Source organism: Microcaecilia unicolor, chromosome 3, assembly GCF_901765095.1.
Source record: "Microcaecilia unicolor chromosome 3, aMicUni1.1, whole genome shotgun sequence".
Lineage (NCBI taxonomy): Eukaryota > Metazoa > Chordata > Amphibia > Gymnophiona > Siphonopidae > Microcaecilia > Microcaecilia unicolor.
Genome location: NC_044033.1, coordinates 310,819,855 through 310,844,223, shown reverse-complemented (window position 1 = coordinate 310,844,223; position 24,369 = coordinate 310,819,855). Strand labels below are relative to the sequence as shown.

General features: G+C 43.2%; 1 protein-coding gene across 2 annotated transcripts in view; it reads left to right on the top strand.

Annotated features, from left to right (window-relative positions):
- NCKAP1L (NCK associated protein 1 like) overlaps positions 1-24,369 on the top strand; it is a 338,352-nt gene that overhangs the window by 274,529 nt on the left and 39,454 nt on the right. For both annotated transcript variants that reach the window (XM_030198309.1, XM_030198310.1), the window contains exon 27: positions 9,799-9,892. In XM_030198309.1, coding sequence (XP_030054169.1) covers positions 9,799-9,892 — 94 coding nt within the window. The remainder of the gene's footprint in view (positions 1-9,798; positions 9,893-24,369) is intronic.

The following is a 24,369-nucleotide window of genomic DNA, read 5'->3' as shown; positions in this document are numbered from 1 at the left end:
TTCTCCAAGATCTTGGAGAGAAAACAGAGGTTGGAGACTGTGCAGTAGTGAGCAGGGGACTGGGAATCTAGAGAGGTTTTCTTTAATTAGATTGTAAGCTGTATTGAGCAGGGACTGTCTCTCCATGTTCAAGTGTGAAGCGCTGTGTACGTCCGGTAGCGCTATAGAAATGATAAGTAGTAGTAGTAGTAGACTGGGGTGTACTACAGCAGTCTTCCACAAACTAGGTTCTTGGTCAGATAAAAGACTGGAATTGATTACAAGGAGTATCACAGGTTGTATTTGAAGTTTCGAGATCTTTAACCAGGAGGGTGGTATCAAGTCAAGCAGACAAAGTAGGCCTCAAACCTGAGATTATTTGGTGTCTTCATAATATATGGGGTCAAGTGTGAGATGCTAATATTGGGAGTATTCAAATCTCCGATCATGCCCTGTTTGGGTAGATCTGGACGTTTGCAGGATGACACTAAAACGCGATTTTGGAGGATTCATGTAAATTTATTAGAGGATAAGTTAATATGTGAGGATATTAAAAAAGTGATCCAGCAGTATCTACAAAGTAATGATAATGGGGCAGCTAATGACAGCTTTCTTTGGGATGCTTTAAAGGCTGTGATACATGGCCATTTAATTAAGTGGGGAGCACGTAAAAAGAGAAGGAGGGACCAGCACACCCTCTTTTTGACTGAGAAGTTATATCAGTTGGAATTTCAGTATAGGCAGCATCCTAGTGGTGCTTTATGGAAAGAATTTCAGCAAGTCCCCACATAGTTATGAAAGTTGTAGATGGATAGGGTAGATTTTTTGCAGAGACAGCTGAAGCAAAAATTCTTTGAATTTGGCAATAAATCAGGTACCATGTTGACCAGATATTTGCAAGCAGAGAGCTAACCTAGGGGCATTTTACTAAGGTGCGCCAAAAGTGGCCTGCGCTGGTGTAGGTGTGCGTTTTGGACGTATGCTGGTCCATTTCCTGAGCGCACCTAGAAAAAAGGGATTTTTTTAATGTGCCAGAAAATGGACCTGCGGCAAAATGAAAACCACCACATGTCCATTTTTCGGCCTGAAACCTTAATGCCACCCATTGACTTAGTGGTAAGGTCTGAAGCGCTAACCGAGCGGTAAGCATCCAGCACGTGCCAACTGCCGATTACTGCTGCGTAAGCGCCCTGCAGTAGAAAATAGAAAATATTTTTTACCGTGTGTTATGGGCACGTGCCAAAAATTGAATTACCGCCCGGGGCATGCGGTAACCAGGCGGTATTGCCAAGTTGACACATGTTGGATGCGAGTAGGCGCCTAAGTGCCTTTGTAAAAGGGCCCCCAAGTAATTAGGAAAATTAAAGGAAGAGGTGACACGTTATATTATACAGATGCAAAGATAGGTTCTCAATTTAAGGCTTTTTATCAGAAGCTGTAAAGTGATGAAGGAACGATTGAGCAATACTTAGATAAACTCAGACTCCCTCAGTTGTCCCAAAATGACAGGGATGCTTTGGAGGCTCCTTTTAATCTTCTAGAAATGGAATGGGCAGTTAAAAATTTGAAAGTGGAAAAGCACCAAGTTTAGATTGGGTTTCTGTTAAATTTTACAAGTTATTTGTGGGGGATATAGGGGAATTGTTGGTCAGGATAGGGAATGGTCTGTTACGAGGAATTTTGGGTTGGAGAAAATTATAGCTTCATAATTATAGCTATACCAACTCTTGATATTCAGCAAGGTACTAGGCAGGATTCCCCCTTTCACCTCTATTATTTGCTCTATCTATAGAACCATTGGCATATAGGATCAGGGAAAATCAGGATATTAGGGGTTGTCAAATGAGGGCACAGTATCATAAAATAGCACTTTTTGCTGCCAATATCCTGCTGTATGAGATAGACCCATCTTTAACTCTTCCAATAATTCTGAATGAATTGAGAATGTATAATACGGTGGCATGCTTTAACCTCAATTATGACAAATCAAGATTCTTTGGACAGTCACTCAAATTTATTAGCAAAGCGGGGGCTACCATTAATGATGATAGTAAACATCCCAACGCACAATTAGCATAACAGGCACTTCTCACAGACCTCAGATGCGACTCATTTCACACAGGGTAATCCACCCTGTGACTCGCTTAAATCGTCATCAATCAATTATTTATTCTCTTTTAGTTTTTAACTATATTTAAAGGACTTATCAAACTTTATAAACTTTAAGACTTATGTGTTAAGGACCTCGGCCGACATGGGCCCTGTTTTGCTGTACTGCATCAGGGCTGGTCCTCGATAAAGCAAAGTAATAGTTATATTCATACTTAATACTTTCTCATCGCACTGTACAATAAAACCAAGTACCTAACTCACCTTGTTACTACGCCGTAGCTCATTATCACGCTACTATGTTTCAAAGATGGCACTTACAAAAAAAACCGCCAATCTTTTAACTGATCTGATGACCTAAAGCAACCAATGAGCTGACTGACTGAGCTTAAAGGGAAAATTTTAGTAAAAATATTTCATAGCAAAGAAAACCAATCTATTTCCAAATTAAGACCCCATGAATGTACTGTACTAAGAACAAAGATCCACTTTTGTTCTTTGTAGTTTAACATCTAGTTTAGATCACCTCCCTCCCATCCCAGTTCTATTTTATCTATCACTTGCCATCTTAAAGCCCCTACGGTGTGGTGTTCTTCAAGTCAATGCATCATTTTACCAGACACGTGTTGCAGGATTTGTGTTCAGTTAAATGTTGGTTTATAGCCCTCAAAGTTCTACCTATGTATATTAACTGACAATGGTCTATGATAGCATTAATTACATTCTCCGAGTTACAATCAGTATTCCAACTTGCAGCCAGTTTTTTAAAAATCAGAATTAGGTACTGACCAAATAATTCCTTCGTCTGTACTACTACTACTACTACTATTTAGCATTTCTATAGCGCTACAAGGCGTACGCAGCGCTGCACAAACATATAAGGAAAGACAGTCCCTGCTCAAAGAGCTTACAATCTAATAGACAAAAAATAAATAAAGTAAGCAAATCAAATTAATTAATGTGAACGGGAAGGAAGAGAGGAGGGTAGGTGGAGGCGAGTGGTTACGAGTCAAAAGCAATGTTAAAGAGGTGGGCTTTCAGTCTAGATTTAAAGGTGGCCAAGGATGGGGCAAGACGTAGGGGCTCAGGAAGTTTATTCCAGGCGTAGGGCATAGGCGCCCCGTATAAGAGGCTTGGGGAGGCTAAGCCTCCCCAGCCCAGCTGTTACCTTCCCCGCCTGCCTCTTGCTCCAAATGTCCCGAACCCATCCCTCTCTCAGCCCCGCCCCCCCCCCCCCCCCCCATGCTGGTGGTGAAAGAGGTGCCTGTACAAGATGAACTTCGAACTTTAAAGCCTTGCCTACCAGCTCTTACTACAGTGATTGGTCTCCCCCCCCTCATGATCTCCAGGCTCTGTAGGCTGTTTGCTTCAGGTGCGGCCGTGCATCTGTCTTCGGTCCGATCGATGGTGCTGCTAATTTGCCTTGATCGCTGTCAGTAGCGACACTGCAGCGATTAAGGCAGGCTGCCTCGTTCTTCCCAGTGATGCCTCCTGCCCTCTTCTGATGCAACTTCCTGTTCCGCGTGGGCGGGAGGCATCACTGCTGGGAAGACCGAGGCAGCCTGCCTTAATCGCTGCAGTGTCGCTACTGACAGCGATCAAGGCAAATTAGCAGCACCATCGGACCACAGAGAGGAGAGTGAGAATCAGAGCCGCTGGGAGTTGGGGCTGTGAGGTTGGGGTGAAAGGAAAGGGGAGAAACGCTTGATTTGTGGAGGGAGGGAGAGGTGCTAGATCTGAGAATAAGAGGATAGATACGGGGGGGGGGGGGAGAGACAGAGAGAGAGGATTGACGAAGTGGAAGAAAGTGGGAGATATAGGGAGCAATACTGGACCATGGGTGGGGGAAAGACGAAGGCATTCAGGCCCCAGAGTAGGAGTGCAGGAGGAAGGAAAGACAGAGAAGAGTGGAAGGTCAGGGAGAGCAAGAAGAGATGCAGGGCATGGAGAAAGCATAGGGAAAGGGACACACAGTGGCAATGCTGGACACAATGAGGTAGGGTGGGGAGGGACAAACAGGATGAAATGCAGGAAAGAGCAAGACAGAGGGAAGATGCTGAATGTAATGGGAGGACAGAGACACTGAGAGGACAGATGGAACATAGGAACAGGGACAGGGACACACAGAATGGAGATGCTGGACGGGACCAGTAGGGACACAGAGGGAAGATCAATGGTGGACAAGACAGAACAAATGTCAAACGGACAGGGGATACTGCAAAAACAGAAAATAGACACTGGACCAGCGTGACTACAAAAATAAAATGCTCCGACAACAAGGTAGAAAGAAGAATTTTATTCTGAATTTATTAATTGAAATATCAGCTTTTGGAAATGTGCATCTGTGATATGTTGCATGTAAGTTTCAATTTTTCTAGTATTGCTGCATGCCGAGTCTGACTTCTTGAGGTAACTTTCCAGTTTTGCCTTCGTATCTGTTGTGTCATGTGTTTTTCATGTGTGATCAAGATGCAGTATTCTGCTAGTGTGTAGTATTTGCCGGCATTTTGTTTTGTTTCACTAGGTTGTGTACTGGTGTTTTAGAGCCCGGTGTAATTATACTGCTGCCTTTTCCACGCATAAGGTTGTAGCTCGTCCTGTCCTTGGAATTAGTGCTGTTATGATTTTGTAAGGTTATGAGTGTGTTTTTGCACAAGTTTGTGTATAGTGTTTTGCAGTGGATAGATTGTGTGTTGGCCTTACTGAGGTGGCACCAAAACATCAGAAAGGGTGTAGAGCCTAAATCATGACACACTACCTCTTGAAGGATCTACATATGGTCGTTAATAAAAGGAGCTCATTGTGAACACTCTCCACCCTAAAAGGGTGTTCTGTGGCTCTACATGAGAATTGTGATATTATGATCCCTTGTTTCATATTGTTGACGGTCTGCATTTTCCGTATGGGTGGTATATTGGTGCATTAAGGTCTGCCTAGTGTTATGGTACAGTAAGGTTCTGAGTGTGTTTTTGCACAAATTTATGCATAGTGTTTTACAGTTGAGCGATTGTGGTTAGTATATGCTTTGAGCAACCACTTTATTCTTTGACATATGATATATATCTAATATCTAAATTTAATAAAAGGTATTAATTGTGACATTTTTTTTCTGTGTGTTGTCAATTGTGGATATAAGCTCCGCCCCTGGCTCCACCCCCAACCCCGCCCCTTTAGCCTCCCCAAACAGTTGGGCCACCGACCGCCTATGGCGTAGGATGCAGCGAGACAGAAGGCGCGAAGTCTGGAGTTGGCAGTAGTGGAGAAGGGAACAGATAAGAAGGATTTATCCATGGAGCGGAGTGCACGGGAAGGGGTGTAGGGAAGGACGAGTGTGGAGAGATACTGGGGAGCAGCAGAGTGAGTACATTTATAGGTTAGTAGAAGAAGTTTGAACAGGATGCGAAAACGGATAGGGAGCCAGTGAAGGGTCTTAAGGAGAGGGGTAGTATGAGTAAAGCGACCCTGGCGGAAGATGAGATGGGCAGTAGAGTTTTGAACCGACTGGAGAGGGGAGAGGTGACTAAGTGGGAGGCCAGCAAGAAGCAGATTGCAGTAGTCTAAACGAGAGGTGACAAGGGTGTGGATGAGGGGTTTTGGTAGAGTGCTCGGAAAGAAAGGGGCGGATTTTACGGATGTTGTAAAGAAAGAAATGACAGGTCTTGGCAATCTGCTGGATATGAGCAGAGAAGGAGAGAGAAGAGTCAAAGATGACCCCAAGGTTTCGAGCTGAGGAGACAGGGAGAATGAGAGAGCCATCAACAGAAATAGAAAACGGGGGGAGCGGGGAGGTGGGTTTGGGGGGAAAAATGAGAAGCTCGGTTTTGGTCATATTTAATTTCAGGTGGCGTTGAGACATCCAGACAGCAATGTCAGACAAGCACGCTGAAACTTTGGTTTGGATGCAAGGTGAGATATCAGGGGTAGAAAGGTAGATTTGGGAGTCATCAGCATAGAGATGGTAGGAAAAGCCATGGGATGAGATTAATGAACCAAGGGAAGAAGTGTAGATAGAAAAGAGGAGGGGACCAAGAACAGAACCCTGAGGTACGCCGACAGGCAGAGGGATAGAAGTAGAAGAGGATCCACCAGAGTGAACACTAAAGGTGCGGAGGGAGAGGTAGGAAGAGAACCAGGAAAGGACAGAGCCCTTGAATCCAAGTGAGGACAGAGTATCGAGAAGTATGCTGTGATCAACAGTGTCAAAAGCAGCGGAAAGATCAAGAAGAATGAGGATGGAATATTGACCTCTGGATTTAGCCAGTAATAGGTCATTGGAGACTTTAGTAAGCGCAGTTTCGGTTGAGTGGAGAGGGCGAAAACCAGATTGTAGTGGGTCAAGAATAGCATGTGAGGAGAGAAAATCAAGGCAGCGGCGGTGAACAGCACGCTCAAGTAATTTGGAGAGAAAAGGAAGGAGGGAGATGGGTCGTTAATTAGAGGGACAAGTAGGGTCGAGTGAAGGCTTCTTAAGGAGAGGTGTGACCACAACATGTTTAAAGGCAGCAGGGACAGTCGCAGTGGAAAGTGAGAGGTTGAGAATGTGACAGATAAAAGGAATAAGAGCAGGAGAGATGGCACCACTGGAAACTGCCGTATTTTCTATGCCTCATTAAAGTGTCTTGAATAAATGAATAATCTATGCGTTTGTACGTAACTAATTCAGCAATAGTCTTACCTCGCTGATGTGCTATTTGTGGGGTGTCCTGAAATACTGAATGAACTGACAATGCATTCCAGTGTTTATATTTTAAAGATACAACTCCTTATATTCCTAATAAATAAGGAAACACTGCTACTATTTTTTCATTTAATCTATTGTTTTTTTTATTGTAACAAAGCATCTTATTGAGCATATTTAGCGCTAAGATTTGCTTTCTTTATAACAGCAAACCTCACATAAAGATTTTGAGCATGATGCTCAAATTGTTCCATAGTTCAGCAATTGCAGTGAAGTCGCAAAAACTGGCTTATAGGCAAATTAACACACAATTGATATGGATGAAAAAGTTTGAAAATGGAGGAAGGTGTTTCTTGCTACTTCCTTTCTATATAAAGTGGTTTGTAATGTGCCTTCATCTGTATACATGTGCACATCCAGGAAATCGAACTGTTGTTTACTACTGATAATGGTAAATTGAAGATTAGATCACCCTATGTGAAATGAGTCACTTCTGAGGTCTGTGAGAAGTGCCTGTTTTAATTATTGAGCATTGGGATGTTTGCTATCATCACTGAAGGGATTAAAGCATAATATACCCCCCCCCCCCTTTACTCCCCCAGTGGTCACTGACTCCCTCCCCCCAAAGATGGGAAAGAAACAGTACATACCAGCCTCAATGACAGCATCCGATGTTATGGCCAGTCCTATTAGAGCAGCCAGCAGGTCCCTGGAGTAGCCTAGCAGTCGGTGCAGTGGACTGAAGAGAGGAGACCCAGAGCCATGTCCCACTCTAACTGGTGCACTTGTAGTGGAAAATGTGAGCCCTCCAAAACCCACTGTATCCACATATAGGTGACATATGCAGCCATAGGGGTTATTGGAGTGGTGTACAGTTGGATACAGTAAGTTTTTAGTAGGTTTTGGAGGGCTCCCCATACAATATAAGGGAGTAATGGTGAGATGTGTAACCTAGGACCTTTTATGTGAAGTCTACTGCAGTGCCCCCTAGGGTGCCTCACTGCTCTGCTGAGATGTCTGTGTGGCCATTCTACTAAGAATGCTGATTCCTCCTACATCCCAATGGTTTGATTTTATGCATTTTTCACTTGGACTTTTTTTTTAGAGTGGTCCAAAAAGATAGACACACTGAGCACAACAAATTCTAACAAATGGCCTTTTTCGAAACAAAAAGTCGTTTTTCTGTTTTGAAAATAGCCATGTTCACAACTGGAGTTTTGGAGTTTTCCATAAAACGTCCAAAGTCAGATTTAGACGTTATATCGAAAATGCCCCTCTTACCATGGTAAAGCCAGGGCTTTTTTTGAGGGGGTACTTGGGAGTACTGAGTACCGGCACCTTTTCCATTGCCTTCTAAAATTGACCCATGGAACCAAAGTTTTAATTTATTTAATTAATTTATTTATTTATTGCATTTGTACCCCACATTTTCCCACTTATTTGCAGGCTCAATGTGGCTTACAGAGTGTTGTTATGACAAAGTCATGACAGGATATTGGATACAATCAAAAGTGCGCAGAAGATGGATGAGGAATTAGAGAAGATGGTATTAGATAGGATAGTTTAGGAGGTGATTTGTGTCTTTAAGGGTTCTTTTTGTAGGCTCTATTCAGGGCCGTGCCTAGGGTCTCCGGCGCCCCCCTGCAGTTGGCGCCTCCGCCGCCCCCCCCCCCCCGTTGGCACCGCGCCGCTCCCCCCGAAAACGATTGCTACACTGCCCGCCCTCTTCTCCCCAGATCCTTTTCCTTTTTTTTTTGTTTAAATTTACCTCTGTCCGGCGGCAGCGTAGCGTCAGTGAGGAGGCGGTGCTCCCCCGCCCCGACGTGTCTACTAGTCTTCTTCCCTTCGCTAAGTGTCCCGCCTTCTTCTGACATCATTTCTGACGTCAGAAGAAGGCGGAACATAGCGAAGGGAAGACTAGTAGACACGTCGGGGCGGGGGAGCGCCGCCTCCTTCTCAATGACGCTACGCTGCCGCCGGACAGAGGTAAATTTAAACAAAAAAGAAGGAAAAGGATCTGGGGAGAAGAGGGCGAGGTAAGCATGGTGCGGCGGGGCGCCCCCCAGAGGATGGCGCCCTCCTGCCATGCTTACCTCGCTTACCGTGTTGGCACGGCCCTGGCTCTATTGAAGAGATGTGTCTTCAGGGATTTGCGAAAGTTGCTTAGATTGTCCATAGTTTTTATGGCTGGGGGTAACCCATTCCATATCTGTGTACTAATGATAGAGGTCAAGCTTTACGCACCAATTCTGTCTTGTAATAGATTCTGTGACTGGTTGCAGGGGGCCTGGCTATTATGGGGTGGGTCCCTCAGTGATCACCCCACTCCTGAAGGGTGGCCTAGCATTTGAGTAGTGGCACCTTTTTTGCTAGAAAAAACACACTGGGTAAAGCAATTTAGTAATGGTATTTTGAATGATTTGAAGTTTGTTCACTACAATTAACAGTTGAGGCAACTAGTTATTATATCATGAATAAGAACAAATAAAGTGTCCCTTTCCAATAATGATATAACAAGTCTAATTTGATGAAGGGCAAAGATAAGGCTGAGTTGATAACAACTCCTAAAACTAAAAGAGAGGAATTAAAAGAGATTGGTCTTCCATCTAATAAGGGGGCAGGAGATGATGCACAATCTTGACCTTTAATCGACTTTGGTTGACATGTTTGATAATTGAGTTTAAGGTGATTCAATTCAAGCCATTGGGCAACTTGAGATAGACACTGATTAAGTGGAACTAAGTTGAGTGAGTTCGGATATACACAAAACAACAGCTGGATGTCATCTACAAAGGAAAAAGGACTAATTCCCAGGGATTGAATAAGCATTGCTAAGGCACTGAGAAATAGATTGAAAAGTGCCAGTGCCAGCACAGAGCCTTGAGGAACACTACTTGGAAACAGTCAAGAAGAGAATAATGAAGAGTTAGCTAGGATTTGAAATGTTGTACCAAACAAAAATGATAAACACTAATGAAGAACAACTCTCAGCTAAGAACTTGTTGCTGAAATCCTCTCTTACTGTATTGCAGGTGGCATTGGGTGTCTTTGAGCTGGCGACCGCAGCAGGCCTTTCCTGTGATGTAGACCCTGCCTTGGTGATGGCCCTAGCCAGTCTGAATACAGGTATAGAATATAGCCTCTACCTTTAGGATAGAGCATGATTAAGGCATAGGTATACTAAGCACATATCTAGAGCCCCAAAATTTAAATGAGTCCTGTCATATGTGGTTCCCAAGACAGAACTTTGCCTTGATAAATCAACTGCTGTCAAAAAGAAGTGCAGGGGCTGAGCAGAGCCTTCACTGCCTGTGACAGTCTTCCCATTCCCTGTGCATTGTTCTCTAGTCAGCAATAGGAGTTGATGAACATTGCTCCTTACCTGCTGCCTCTTTTTCTGTCCATTTTCCTCTGCCGTCAAAAACATATAGCAAGACCTGTTATCCCCACCTGCAGAGGAAGTCCAATGGAGGAGAAGGCAACAGCAGATAACAAGTGCTGCTCACTGGCTCCTGCTAGCTACAAGGATTAGGAGGGGAAGAGATGATAAAGATGATTATGCCATGGCGTAAGAGGGGTTCTGTGATTATGCAAGAGGGAAATTCAGTGGCAAGGAAACAATTCTGTAACAGTTTTAAACACAAGTGTACATTTTTACTCTGAAACAGTGGCGTAGCCACAGGTGGGCCTGGGTGGGCCGGGGCCCATCCAATTAGGGATCAGACCCATCCAACAGTAGCACACGTATTAGCGGTAGCAGGTGGGGGCCCCAAGCTCCGCCAGCTGAAGACTTCCCCCTGATGGTAATGAAAACGCTATTCTTCACGATACCAGCACCTGCGCATGCTCAGTTTTCAGCGCGTGCCTGCTGCAGACTGCTAAGGTGGAAAGAAGTGTTTTCCCCGCCAGCTGAGATTTCTTTTTTGGTGGTGGGTGAAGGGGAGAATACTTGGTGCCCACCCACTTCTTGTCTAGGCCCACCCAAAATCTGTTGCCTGGCTACGCCCCTGCTCTGAAATGGAGCAAAACACCTAAGCGCTATTCTGTAAGGGCATGCATAAGTGGCATAACATGTAAATGCAAGAGGGACAAGCATGAGAATAGCTGTCACTTATGTGTGTCACTTACAGAAAGTTCTTTGCACTCTTGCTTTATTTGGGCACCCATAGTTATACCAGGTCTATAGCTGATATAACTGCAGGCACCTAAATGTAAGGCACGCTGATACCTGGATATACTAGTATTCTATAAGAGAATCTGGGCATCCAAATGCTTTTATAGAATAGATGCTAACTGCATGGCATAAGAGAGGCACCCACTTATAGAATTGCTCCCGAGATGTACTGGTGTTCACACATATGGGGGTATTTAAACATGTATTTATATTACGGTGAGTCAACAAAACTCTCAGAGTAGGGATGGGCCAATAGGGTTTCCACTAAGAGACATGGAACTAGAGATCTCGCAAGATAAAATCTGTAATAAAAAGTAATCAAAACATAAAATCAACATATAATACCCAAAATCACAGCGATGTTGTAATATCTACCAGAAAATAGTATGAATAAACCAAAGGACCCAACACAGATCCATGTTTCGGCATGAATGCCTGCCTCAGGGGTCATAAGATCTAAACATAATAAACAAAAGAGATACATACATAAATGAACAAAGAAACTAGTTGATAAATAAATTAACAAATGGTAAAATTACTCCAATAGTTAAACTAATAAAATGCAAACCATGTTATCATGCTACAATCAACTCAAGCCTCCGCCATTAGTTATATTGGCTCAAAGCTTTGGAACACATTACCCTCTCTTCTTTGCTCAGAACCTTCCTACAGTGCATTTAAATCTGCCTTGAAAACTCACTTCTTTACCCTTGCTTAATCCGCTCCCCACTGAACTCTGGTTTTCCCCTTGTAGCTTTTATTATATTATACACTGTTCTGAATCCATTTATTGGCATTTGGCAGTATACCATGCCTTTGCAAATAAATAAAATTTTTAAAATGTTAAACTAAACTAAAAAAAACATTAAAATACCTACACAGTAGACATACTACAGATATGCAGTTTACCAACATTACACCACAGCATATATAAAAATATTAAACCCAAAACAAAAAGCTAAAATGGAATTACAAAAATGTAATAAGTGGACCCGTATAAAATGATTACATCTTACACACATTGAATATCGAATGAAAGAATAATTGGAGGCAATTTGAGATATGAAAGTAACGGTGTAAAATAAATACTAAAAGTCAAACAGTGGAGGGCAAACAACAACAAAACAAAACAAAAACACAGTGTGGAGTGCAGTCATATTAAAATCTTTAATAGAGTTAATCCAGGACCATACTCTTTTGTTGTTTTTTGGACATAATTGTGAAGTTGAGTTCTTTTAGTTTTTGACTGCTGTAGAACAATTACTTGCATAAAGAATTTAAGGCTCCTTTTACTAAGTGGTGGTAACCAGTGGTGTGCTGGTAAATTTTTAACAACAGGCTCTCTCCCCGGTCCACCTCGGCGCCCCCCCCCCCCTGTCCACCTCTGCGCCCCCCAAAATTGCAGAGCTGGCTATAGCCAGTGGGTGGGGGGGGCAATGCATTACTCTCTCCAGGAATAAAAAATTAAATGATCCCAGGTTCCAATCTAATTCATGTTTAATGTGGGATAAAATGCCATAAATAAGTAAATAAATATAAACTTTTAATGTTGAGCACCTGATTCTCAAAGGGAACATATTCCAAACACTATAATGAAAATAAAATGATTTTTTTCTACCTTTGTTGTCTGTTGACTGTTTTTCTGATCATGCTGGCCCAGTATCCGATTCTGCTGCTATCTGTCCTCTTAACTCCGTTTCTAGGGCTTCCTTTCCATTTATTTCTTTCCTTTCCTCCTTTCTTCTTCATTTCTGGTCCTCAGCTTCTGCCTATTTTCTTCATCCATGTGCAGTTTTTCTCCTCTCTTCCTTTTCCCTTATCTTATCTCCTTCCTCACTCTTCCCTCCCCTCCATCCATGTCCAGCATTTATTCTCTCTCCCCTCCTCTCCCCCTGCCCTCCATCCACCCATGGCCAGCAGTGACCCTCCTCTCCCCTCCCCTGCCCAGCATGCACCCATACCCAGCGACCCTTCTCTCCCCTGCCCTCCATCCACCCATGGCCAGCGACCCTTCTCTCCCCTGCCCTCCATCCACCCATGTCCAGCAGTGACCCTCCTCTCCCCTGCCCTCCATCCACCCATGCCCAGCAGTGACCCTCCTCTCCCCTGCCCTCCATCCACCCATGCCCAGCATTGACCCTCCTTTCCCCTGTCCTCCATCCACCCATGCCCAGCACTGACCCTTCTCTCCCCTGCCCTCCATCCACCCATGTCCAGCAGCTCCCTTCTCTCCCCTGCCACCCCCTCCCGACTTGTTTCACAAATTCTCCTGCTTCCTTCCTCCCTCCCTCCCGATCCGGTCCCTCACCGACCCTACCTTGGCCATCAAATTCTTCGGGGCAGGCAGTGTTGCCTGCCCGCTGCCATCGCTGACTTTCCTCCGCCGCCCGATCGCGCTTCAAAATGGCTGCCGAGACTTACAGAAGTCTCGCGAGGCCGCCTCTGGAAGTCTCGGCGGCCATTTTTAAAGCGCAAACAGGCGGCGGAGGAAAGTCAGCGATAGCAGCGGACAGGCAACACTGCCTGCCCCGAAGAATTCGATAGTCAAGGTAGGATCTGTGAGGGACCAGATCCGGAGGGTGGAGGGAGGGAGAGCCGGCTCGCCCTTTCCAACAACCGGCTCGCAAGTCCGGCCAAAATTTAACAACCGGATCTTGCAAGCCGGAGCGAGCCGGCTCCAGCACACCACTGGTGGTAACCTTCCATTGCCCCAGGTACAAAAACTTAGATTGTGAGCCCTCTAGGGACACAGAAAGTACCTGCATATAATGTGTACAGCGCTACATATGTCTAGTAGCACTATAGAAATGATTAGTAGTAGTACTTCCCACCCCTAGCATACTGTCATTTCTGGCGCTACAAAAATGTATTTATTTTTGTAGTGCCTCAGTGTACCAGGCGGTAATCGAGCAGTGCCGCTCGCTGCCCCAATTACCACCGGGTTAATGCAGGAGCCATTGAGGTGGCAGTAAGGACTCCCCCCCCCCCCCCCCCGAAATGGCTGCGTGGCAAGTGCTTTACTTGCCGCACGGCCATTTCCTGCAGGAAGGCAAGACTTCCCTTTTACCAACTGTGGTAAAAGGGGGCCTCGGCACGCATGTAAAACATATGCCAGCGCCAGCCCCCTTTCGCTACAGCTTAGTAAAAGGGGCCCTTAAGAAGGGGCATGCAAAAAGAATTTAAGAAGGGACATTCTTAATTAGTACAATACCAAAGATTAATATTCACCTAAAAGGTCTCAATGGTGGCAGTGATGAACAAGCAAGAATATTGATTCTAAACATAAAACTAACATAAGGTTTCGATATAAAGCCACACTAGCGATTCCCGCGCAGCAATTGAGAGGAAGCCCATAGGAATTGAATGGGATTCCTCTCATTTGCCGCTCAGGAATCGCTATCACGGCTTAGTAAAAGAAGCTCTTAGCAATTCAAAGATAAAAAGAAATAAAAATGAGTGCCCATGTCTTGTATATAATAACCATCAAATGAAAAAAGTGTAAAATCACCAAAATGAATGATATGGTGAACATGTGAAACAAAACGCTAACTACCAAGTCAAAAAAAGTATTAAGGATGCCGTGAATAAATAAATAAATATTAACATTGAAAATAAAAAGATTGTACACTTAAATACTGAAGAAAAATGGATGTGTATGTCCAACCCAATAACATGAATTATATCATTCAAAAAAATGTGCTAAAGCATTTTAAATGACAAAGAATGAAAACTAATGGAGAAATATCAAAAGCAACAGTGCTAAATGACCCAAAGTGAAAGCAGTCAATAAGTGAAACTCAAGTGGTCAAATTAAAAGTTGAGGACCGGTCTACAGAAGTAATTGGGAGAGAATAAATTATAACTGAGTAAAAAAGGACAGGTGTAGCAAAATAAGATTAAAAAGCTCAAGAATATAATAAAATAAAACAGAAAGACTTACCACTAGTAGGAAATGCAACATGTGAGCATCAAAATCACACTAAAACAAAAACGCCAACACATGCTCTCATCTTATAAAGAGCTTAACAGCGCTGGTTGTAGTGATTGACAGCTCAGTGCAAACAACAATGGAAACTGAATAAACTTTAAAAATAGAATACTGTCAGAAATGGAATTAAAAAGATAAAAAAAGGTGAAACACAACGGCGAGCCAAAATCCATTATATAGGCAACATTTTTTTACTTTGGAAATACACTGCTGATGAACTCCAACAATTTTAAACACCAGATATAAGAATCTTTCTTTTAAAATGCAATTCTGCACTCAAAAGATTAGTTATCTAGACATGCTTATCAAAAAGGACACCTATCAATTCAACATATTTCTCCATCAGTTTTCCTTCTTTGTCATTTAAAATACTTACACATTTTTTGTTGAATTATATAATTCATGTTGTTTGGTTTGATATACACATCCATTATTCCACAGTATTTTAAATGTGCAATCTTTTTTTTTCAATTTTAAGATTTATTGATTTATTCACGGCATCCTTAATACTTTTTGTGACTTGGTAATTAGTATTTTGTTTCACATGTTTATTTATTTATGCATTCTTGTATCCCACTATTATCCAAAAACAAATTTTGGTTCAAAGTGGCTTACAATTTACATTTTGGTGGAGTTACAATAGTGTTGTGCAACGTGGAGAGGGCATCTGTAGTCCGTGTGTTATTCATAGAGTTTTTGAAGAGATAGATTTGAAGAGGAAAAGGTAGTGGTAGCTTTTGTGTTCACTTGTAGAGTTTTGGTGATGTTTATTCATATAGTTTTTGAAAAGGTAGGTTTTCATTTCTTTTCCGAATTGGAGGAGATTTGTGATGCTTCTTATGGTTTTGGGTATCGAGTTCCACCATTTGGAACCCAGGTAGCTAAATCCTGCTGTGTAGATAGATTTGTAGATGGTGTTTTTGCAGTTGGGTAGCTGTAGGAGTAGGTAGTTTCTGTTTACTGGGCTGACATTTCTTGAGGATAGTTCGATCATGTTAAGCATATATTCAGGTGCCATTCCAAATAGTATCTTGAAGATTAGGGTGCTCGCTTTGAAAAATATTGCTGCCTTGACTGGTAGACTATCCTGCTTATTTTCGAAGGAGATGGCTGGCCATTTTCTGAACCTGGCCGAATCGGTATAATCGAAAACCGATTTTGGCCAGCTCCAACTACTTTCCGTCGCAGAGACGGCCAAAGTGAAAGGAGGCGTTTCGGCAGGGTACGGAAGGCGGGACGGGGGCGTGGTTACAAGATGCCCGGCTTTGGCTGATAATGGAAAAAAGAAGGCCAGCTCTGACGAGCACTTGACCGGCTTCATTTGGTCCATTTATTTTTAGGACCAAGCCTCCAAAAAGTGCCCCAAATGACCAGATGACCACCAGAGGGAATCGGGGATCACCTCCTCTTACTCCCCCAGTGGTCACCAACCCCCTCCCACCCAAAAAAAATTAAAAATCATTTTTTTTGCCAGCCTCTATGCCAGTCTCAAATGTCATACCCAGCTCCATGACAGCACTATTCAGGTCCCTAGAGCAGTTTTTAGTGGGTGCAGTGCACTGCAGACAGGCTGACCCAGGCCCATACACTCCCCCCCTCCACACACCTGTTACATTTGTGGAGGAAACAGCTAGCCCTCCAATCCCCCCCAAAAACCCACTGTACCCACATGTAGGTGCCCCCCTTCGTCCCTAAGGGCTATGATAGTGGTGCACAGTTGTGGAGAGTGGGTTTTGGGGGGGATTTGGGGGGCTCAGCACACAAGGTAAGGGAGGTATGCACCTGGGAGCAATTTTTGAAGTCCACTGCAGTGCCCCCTAGGGTGCCCAGTTTGTGTCCTGGCATGTGAGCGGGACCAGTGCACTACAAATGCTGGCTCCTCCCATGACCAAATGCCTTGGATTTGGTCGGGTTTGAGATGGCCGGAATTAGTTTCCATTATCGCTGAAAACCAATGCCGGCCATCTCTAAAGCCGGCCCAAATGTTGAGATTTGGCCGGCTCCAACCGTACTATTGAAACGAAAGATAGCCGGCTATCTTGTTTCGATAATACGGTTGGGACACTGCTTTACGGGGCCGGCCATCTAGATGGCCGACACCGTTTGATTATGCCCCTCCAATGTGGTGTTTCAAGCAGTGGGGTTGGTCTTTTGTATTTTGATTTCTTGAAAATCAGTCTTGCTGCCATGTTTTGGACTGCAGCAATTTTAGTGTGTTTTCCTTGCACCCTACTTATGCTGCATTGCAGTAATCTAGTCACGATAGTATCTTTTGACTTTTGATTGGATCAGTATCCAGAAAGATTGTCAAGGGAAATAGTCTTTTTCTGTTTCCATAGTGTTCTGAAGCATTTTGTTGTTACTGCTATTTGATTGTCCAGTGTTAGATGTTTGTCGAGAATGATTCCTAGTATTTTAAGTTGTGTTTTGATGTGGCATGTTTGTTGGTTGATTGTGAATTTTTGGTAGGATGTGAGATTGTGTGGGCTGGATAGTACTAGGAATTTGGATTTGTCTCTGTTCAGTTTGAGTTTGAAAGTTGATACCCATTCTTCCATGAGGCCCAATCCTTTTTTTTATTTTGTCCTGTATGTTTGTGATATTGTCTTGGAAAGGTATGAAGACGGTGACATCGTCTGCGTATATAAATGGGTTGAAACCCATTAATTCCAGCTTTTTCCTGAGTGGCGCCCATCATTACATTGAACAGTATTGGCAATCCCTGTGGAAGAAATTGCAGAGTCATGGAATCGGAGGTAGGGTATTATTATGGATTAAGAACTGGTTGAAAGATAGGAAGCAGAGAGTAGGATTGCGTGGCCAGTATTCTCAGTGGAGGAGGGTAGTTAGTGGGGTCCCGCAGGGGTCTGTGCTGGGTCCGTTGCTTTTTAATGTATTTATAAATGACCTAGAGATGGGAATAACTAGTGAGGTAATTAAATTCGCCGATGACACAAAATTATTCAGGGTCGTCAAGTCGCAGGAGGAATGTGAACGATTACAGGAGGACCTTGCGAGACTGGGAGAATGGGCGTGCAAGTGGCAGATGAAGTTCAATGTTGACAAGTGCAAAGTGATGCATGTGGGTAAGAGGAACCCGAATTATAGCTACGTCTTGCAAGGTTCCGCGTTAGGAGTTACGGATCAAGAAAGGGATCTGGGTGTCGTCGTCGATGATACGCTGAAACCTTCTGCTCAGTGTGCTGCTGCGGCTAGGAAAGCGAATAGAATGTTGGGTGTTATTAGGAAGGGTATGGAGTCCAGGTGTGCGGATGTTATAATGCCGTTGTATCGCTCCATGGTGCGACCGCACCTGGAGTATTGTGTTCAGTACTGGTCTCCGTATCTCAAAAAAGATATAGTAGAATTGGAAAAGGTACAGCGAAGGGCGACAAAAATGATAGTGGGGATGGGACGACTTTCCTACGAAGAGAGGCTGAGAAGGCTAGGGCTTTTCAGCTTGGAGAAGAGACGGCTGAGGGGAGATATGATAGAAGTGTATAAAATAATGAGTGGAATGGATCAGGTGGATGTGAAGCGACTGTTCACGCTATCCAAAAATACTAGGACTAGAGGGCATGAGTTGAAGCTACAGTGTGGTAAATTTAAAACGAATCGGAGAAAATTTTTCTTCACCCAACGTGTAATTAGACTGGAATTCGTTGCCGGAGAACGTGGTATGGGCGGTTAGCTTGACGGAGTTTAAAAAGGGGTTAGATAGATTCCTAAAGGACAAGTCCATAGACCGCTATTAAATGGACTTGGAAAAATTCCTCATTTTTAGGTATAACTTGTCTGGAATGTTTTTACGTTTGGGGAGCGTGCCAGGTGCCCTTGACCTGGATTGGCCACTGTCGGTGACAGGATGCTGGGCTAGATGGACCTTTGGTCTTTCCCAGTATGGCACTACTTATGTACTTATGTACCCCACACTCAGAGATCCATGAGGCTGATGTTTGGAAATCTTTACAATGTAGGATCTGGTCTTTAGGAAGCCATTGTACCATGTTACCACTGTACCACTGATTCCTATGTTGTTGAGCAGTGTCATTAGTGTGGTGTGGTCTACTAGGTCGAACGCACTTGACATGTCGAATTGTAGTAGTAATATGTTTTGTCCTTAGCATATTATGCTTCTGAATTTCATTATCAGGGTGGTTATGACTGTCTCAGTGCTGTGTTGTGGTCTGAAATCTGATTGGGATTTATGAAGAATTGAGAATTTTATCAAGTATTCCGTTAGTTGCTGTGTTACTAGATCTTCCATCGTTTTGGTCAGTAGTGGTATTGAGGCTACTGGTCTATAATTTGTGATATCGCTGATCTTGCTGGTAGTGTTTTTGAGGATAGGTGTGAGTACTATGTCGCCTTGGTCTGTTGGAAATTGACCTCTTTCAAACATGTATGTGATGTGTTTGGTGAGGTACTCGATGAATCAGTCTGGTGGGCTTTCATCATGTAGTTAGGGCATTTGTCAAGTAGGCAGTATGCATGCACGTATTTTGTCAATAGTGTTTTTACTGTGTCTAGTTGGGGTGGTTTGAACGTGGTCCATATTCTGTCTGCTGTAGTGTGGTTGTCATGTGTTTCGCAGTCCTGTAGCTAGTCTGGGATATTTATTTGTGGTTTTGCAAGGTTTAATCTTGTGTTTGGTATTTTGTTTTTGAAGTATTGTGCAAGTTGTTGCAGTTGATGGAGTTTCAGTTGTTGCCAATGTGCTCTGGGTTTTCAGTAGTTTGTTCATGAGTTTGAATATTTTTTTCGTATTGGTCTGGTTGAGGTTTGTATATCTACTGTAGGGTTTTGTTTTCGCTTTCTTTATGCTGTTTGTGTATGTTCTTATGGTTTTTCTCCTTATGGTTTTGTTTTTGGACCATACTTTTTCAAATTTCTTATAGAGTTTCTTCATGTGTAGTAGTTTGTCATTAAACCAAAGACGTGGTTGTTTTGTGATTTTTGTTTTGAGTGGTGCTATTTTGTTTAGTGTGTTTTCACTTGTTTTGTCCCAGTTTCTCATGAAGTGTTTATCCTCAGGTGGTATGTCAATGAGTTGATGTATTGTTGTTGTCCAGAATGTGTAGTTGTCTACTTTTCCTCTGGTTGTGAATGTGTTTTGGGTTCTTGGCTCTCTTTTCTTCCCACTTTCTTTCCATTGTAGTGCAATGAGACTCCTTGTGCTGTTGTAAAGTTCCATTGGTTTATGAAGTTCATTAGTGTTCTGATGTTTGTGTCATTTTGTTTTTCTAGGTGCAGATTTATGTCACCTATTAATAGGACATTTGGGTGATTGGTGCAGATGTTTGATACGAAGTCTGTGAAACCTTCTTGGGCATTTGTCCAGCTTCCTGGAGGGTGGTAAAATAATGTGACGCATAGTTAGTATTTTGTCAGTGATTTTGCGTGCAAGGATTTCGATTGTTGAGGATGAGTGTTTAGCGACAGGTTCTGCTATGAAGGAAGATTTGTATATTATTGCAACTCCTCCTCCCCTCCTTTTGGTTATGTTGATATGTATTATTTTGTACCCTGGTGGGCATTGGTCTAGTAGTGCAGATTCGTCTTCAAGGTGCAGTCCTGTTTCAGTTATGAGCAGTAGTCTGAGTTGTTCTGTTTCTATCCAGTCTCTTAGTAGTGTTGTCTTATTTACTGCTGATCTCACATTTATGTAACCTATCAGTATCAGGATATACGTGTCGTGTTTAATGTTGGTTTCTTTAACAGTTTGTAGTTGTCTGTGTGGTCTGCCTGTTGTGCTCTTGTTGTTTTGTTGGGTGTTGTTCATGTTTGGTTTCATGTTGCTGGTTGTATTTTTGGCCTCTGCATTGTTGTTTAAGTGGTGATTGGGCTCTTCCAGTTGTTGGACTGGTCGTCTTCTTCCTGTGATGCATACTGGTGTTTTGTTCCATTCAGTTGAAGTTGCTGCTGGTAGCCCCATTATCAACATTATTATTGTATAGTAGATCCATGTCCTTAGGTTGGCCATTTTTGGTGGGTTACGTCTGGTTTGGGGGTGTTTGCATGTGAATATGTGTGTGTTTGGGCTCTGAGGTTCTTGTGTTTATGTGTTGTGTGGGGCTGTTTTTTTTTTTCTTTTACCTTGGCTAGGGGTTTGCCTGCATCAGTGAATGATCAGATAGAAGACAGGTAGCTAGTACATAAAAACAATACCCGCAACAGTGAAAAATGTCCTTCAATAACAGTCATGTCTAAAGGATAAATGAGCAGTGGAAGTTTGATATGTTATAGAGTAGTTGCTACTCAATATAGTGCTTGTGCAATAGAATTACCCTGAGAGAGAACAACCAAGGCTGAAATATTAATTGTAGTGGTGTTGCCACAATAGGTGGGAGGCAAAAATGTTCAACTATGAGTGTCTGCGGCAGTGAGTAATTAGGCAGGTGGAAAGATCACGTCAAGAGTGCCTTAGTAGCTGTGCAGCATGTGAGCTGTGTGATCGCAGAAGTTGATTTTAAATCGGGCCATTTGGCGCTTCGGGCAGCTTGGGGAAGAACACCATTTGGAGAACACCTTTTTTTTCAGTAGTTTGGTGTTTTGATCAGCAAACTACTTGCTCGGAGTGTGGAGGATGCTGTGGTTAATCGTGGCAGCCGAGAAGAACAGTGTAGAGGGCACATACTTGCCGCATCACCCCCAGGTGAGAGGTTTTGATTCTGAGCTGCCGTTCTTCAATGGTGGGTCATGCAGCTCCAAATAGGGTCCCAGAAAACAACAAGGCAAACGATCTGCAAATAGGGTGCCTGCAACTTCATGTAGGGTGCCTGTAGTGCGAGTGGTGGGTTGTCCAGAACTGGCCTTTCACAGGGCACGGATCCTGACCCCAAATAGCATCTCACCTTTTGCAATTCATCTGCATTCAGCGTTCCCGCAACCTCAGGGCGCACCGCTGGGCTGACTCCTCGGCTGGTCGTTGCCGAGCGTGGTGAGAGTGAGACTACGCCATCCTTCTGAGCTGGAGTGTGTTGTTGTATGTTGATGTTTGATTGCATTGCCAATCTGCGTCTGCCTGCTCTGGTCCACCGGCACTGGACTGCTCTGTCGAGCCACACGGTCTAGTCAGTCCGTGGGATGAGGACAGATTTCCCACTAATTTTGCTCCTAGGTTCCTCCGGACAGGTTGTAGAGTCAGTCTCTGTCTGATTTGACAATTTCCTTTGTTTGCTGTTTCAAGGAAGGTTACAAACGCACAGTTCTTTATTTCAAGTTGCCCGTTTGGATTTATTGCAAGCAATGGAGAGGGGAGGGGGGGAGATGAGCTGAGTAGGACAGGGATTTTTGAGACAAAGCAGAGTAATTGACCTTAAGCACTTTTTGGAATGTAGCTATACTTGTTTTAAATCTCCTTTATTTAAGTCAGAAAACATTGCTTTTCTTGAGGCTGTTGTATCTTGTTCCCCAGATATTAGGGTGTATGAAGATCTTTGATTTATTTGGTCAGAGCAGATTTTTGAATTAAAGTAGGTGAGGTTTCAGAGCTTTCTATCTATTCAGTTTAACAAAAGCCATTTCACCATATCATTGTTCACCATATCATTCATTTTTATTTCCTTTTTTATTTGAATGGCTATGTTATTTTTATGTTTAGAATCAATATCCCTGCTTGTTCATTGCTGCCACCATTGAGACCTTTAGGGTGAACATTAATCTTTAGTATTGTACTAATCATGTATGTCCCTTCTTAAATTCTTTGTGCAAGTAATTATTTTACACCATTACTTTTATATTTCAAGTAGCCTCTAATTATTCTTTCATTCGATTTTCAATGTGTGTACGATATAATCATTTTATACAGTTATACAGGTCCATTTATTATGGTTTTTGTAATTACATTTTAGCTTTTTGTTTTGGGTTTAATATTTTTACACATGCCATGGTGTAATGTTGGTAAACTGCATATCTGTAGTATGTCTATTGTGTATATATTTTAATGATTGTTTAGATTAGTTTAACATTTTTTATGTTTTTATGGTTTGCATTTTATCAATTTAACTATTGGAGTAATTTTACCATGTGTTTATCAACCAATTTGTTTATTTATATATGTATCCCCTTTGTTTGCTATGTTTAGATATTATGACCCCTGAGGCAGGCGTTCTTGTCGAATCACCAAAGGGTTAATCCTGTTCTGTTCATGGACCTGCTGCCTCATGGGAGTGATATAGCTGAGTTTCTGAATTCAGAGCCTGACCTTTCATATCTTAAGACCACAGATAACTGGGCAATGATCATACCAGTCTGCCTGCCTGTGACAAGTGCTATTTTAATGTTTCTATATTGCTTCACATCAACAAGGACAGAAAGATCTAAATGGGAGTAATAACAGAACTGGCTCAGTCTGATCATCTTAGCTTGTGGAGCATAACTTATGGAATTCTTTCCAACCTCACTATATACATATCTGGGTACTGAGAATATGTATGTCCGAGGTGCCTGTGAGTTGGTGGACTTTGGGATATGTGTGTGTTGGGGGTATGGTCAATTTGGAGGAGTTAGTAGTGGCAGAGTGTATTTGAAGAGAGTGGGATATTTTGGGGTTGTGGAGCAGTTGCAGTAGTTTTGGTAGGTGAGGCAGATTAGGAGTATCGGGACAACTGCAGTGGGTAGTTTAGAAGAATTGAGGCAGTTGCAGGGGGTAGTTTAAGGTGATGAACCAATTTGGAGGTTCTTGGCAGTTACCAGAAGGTAGCTTATTCTCCAGCCACAGCCCCGCCACCATAGTTTTGTGGGTGGAGCAGTCATAGGGGTACTTTTGAGGGCTCATTGCAGTTTGGTGGGTAGGGAGTATTTTAGGAAGATGAAAGCAGTTTGGGAGTTGTAGGATAGTTGGGGTAGTTTAGGGATGGGGACAATTTTGGAGGTGATAGAGAAGTTGTAGGGGAGTAGATTTGAGTGGGCATTTTGGGATGATTGAGGCAGTTGTGGAAGTATTTTAAGAGAGTAAAGCAGTTGAGGGGGTAGTTTTGGATGGTGGTGACAATTTGGAGATGCTAGGGCAGTGGCAGGATGTGGTTCTGAGTGCGAGGCAGTTGCAATAGGGGCAGAGGGTGGGGCAGTTGGTGTTACATTTGAGGAAGTGAGACAGTTTGGGGTTGGTTTTGGGGTGGGTATATTTATGGGCGTATTTTAGGAGGGTAGGGGCAATTTGGTGGTGGTGGGTTTGGGGGTAGGTTTGCAGGATGGAACTTGTAGAGGGGTAGTTTATTTGGTAGGGGCAGATTGGGTGTAGTGGTACAGTTGCAGGGGGTAATTTAGGGGGTGGGGACAATTTGGTAGTGATGGAGCAGTTGTGGTAGATAGTTTTGGGTGGTGGAGAAGTTGGTGGGCAATTGTAAGGGGGTAGCCCTTGGGAGTACGGACAGTTTGAGATTGATGGGGTAGTTGCAGGGTTAATCCTGTGGGGTGATGGTGGGGCAGTTGCAGGTG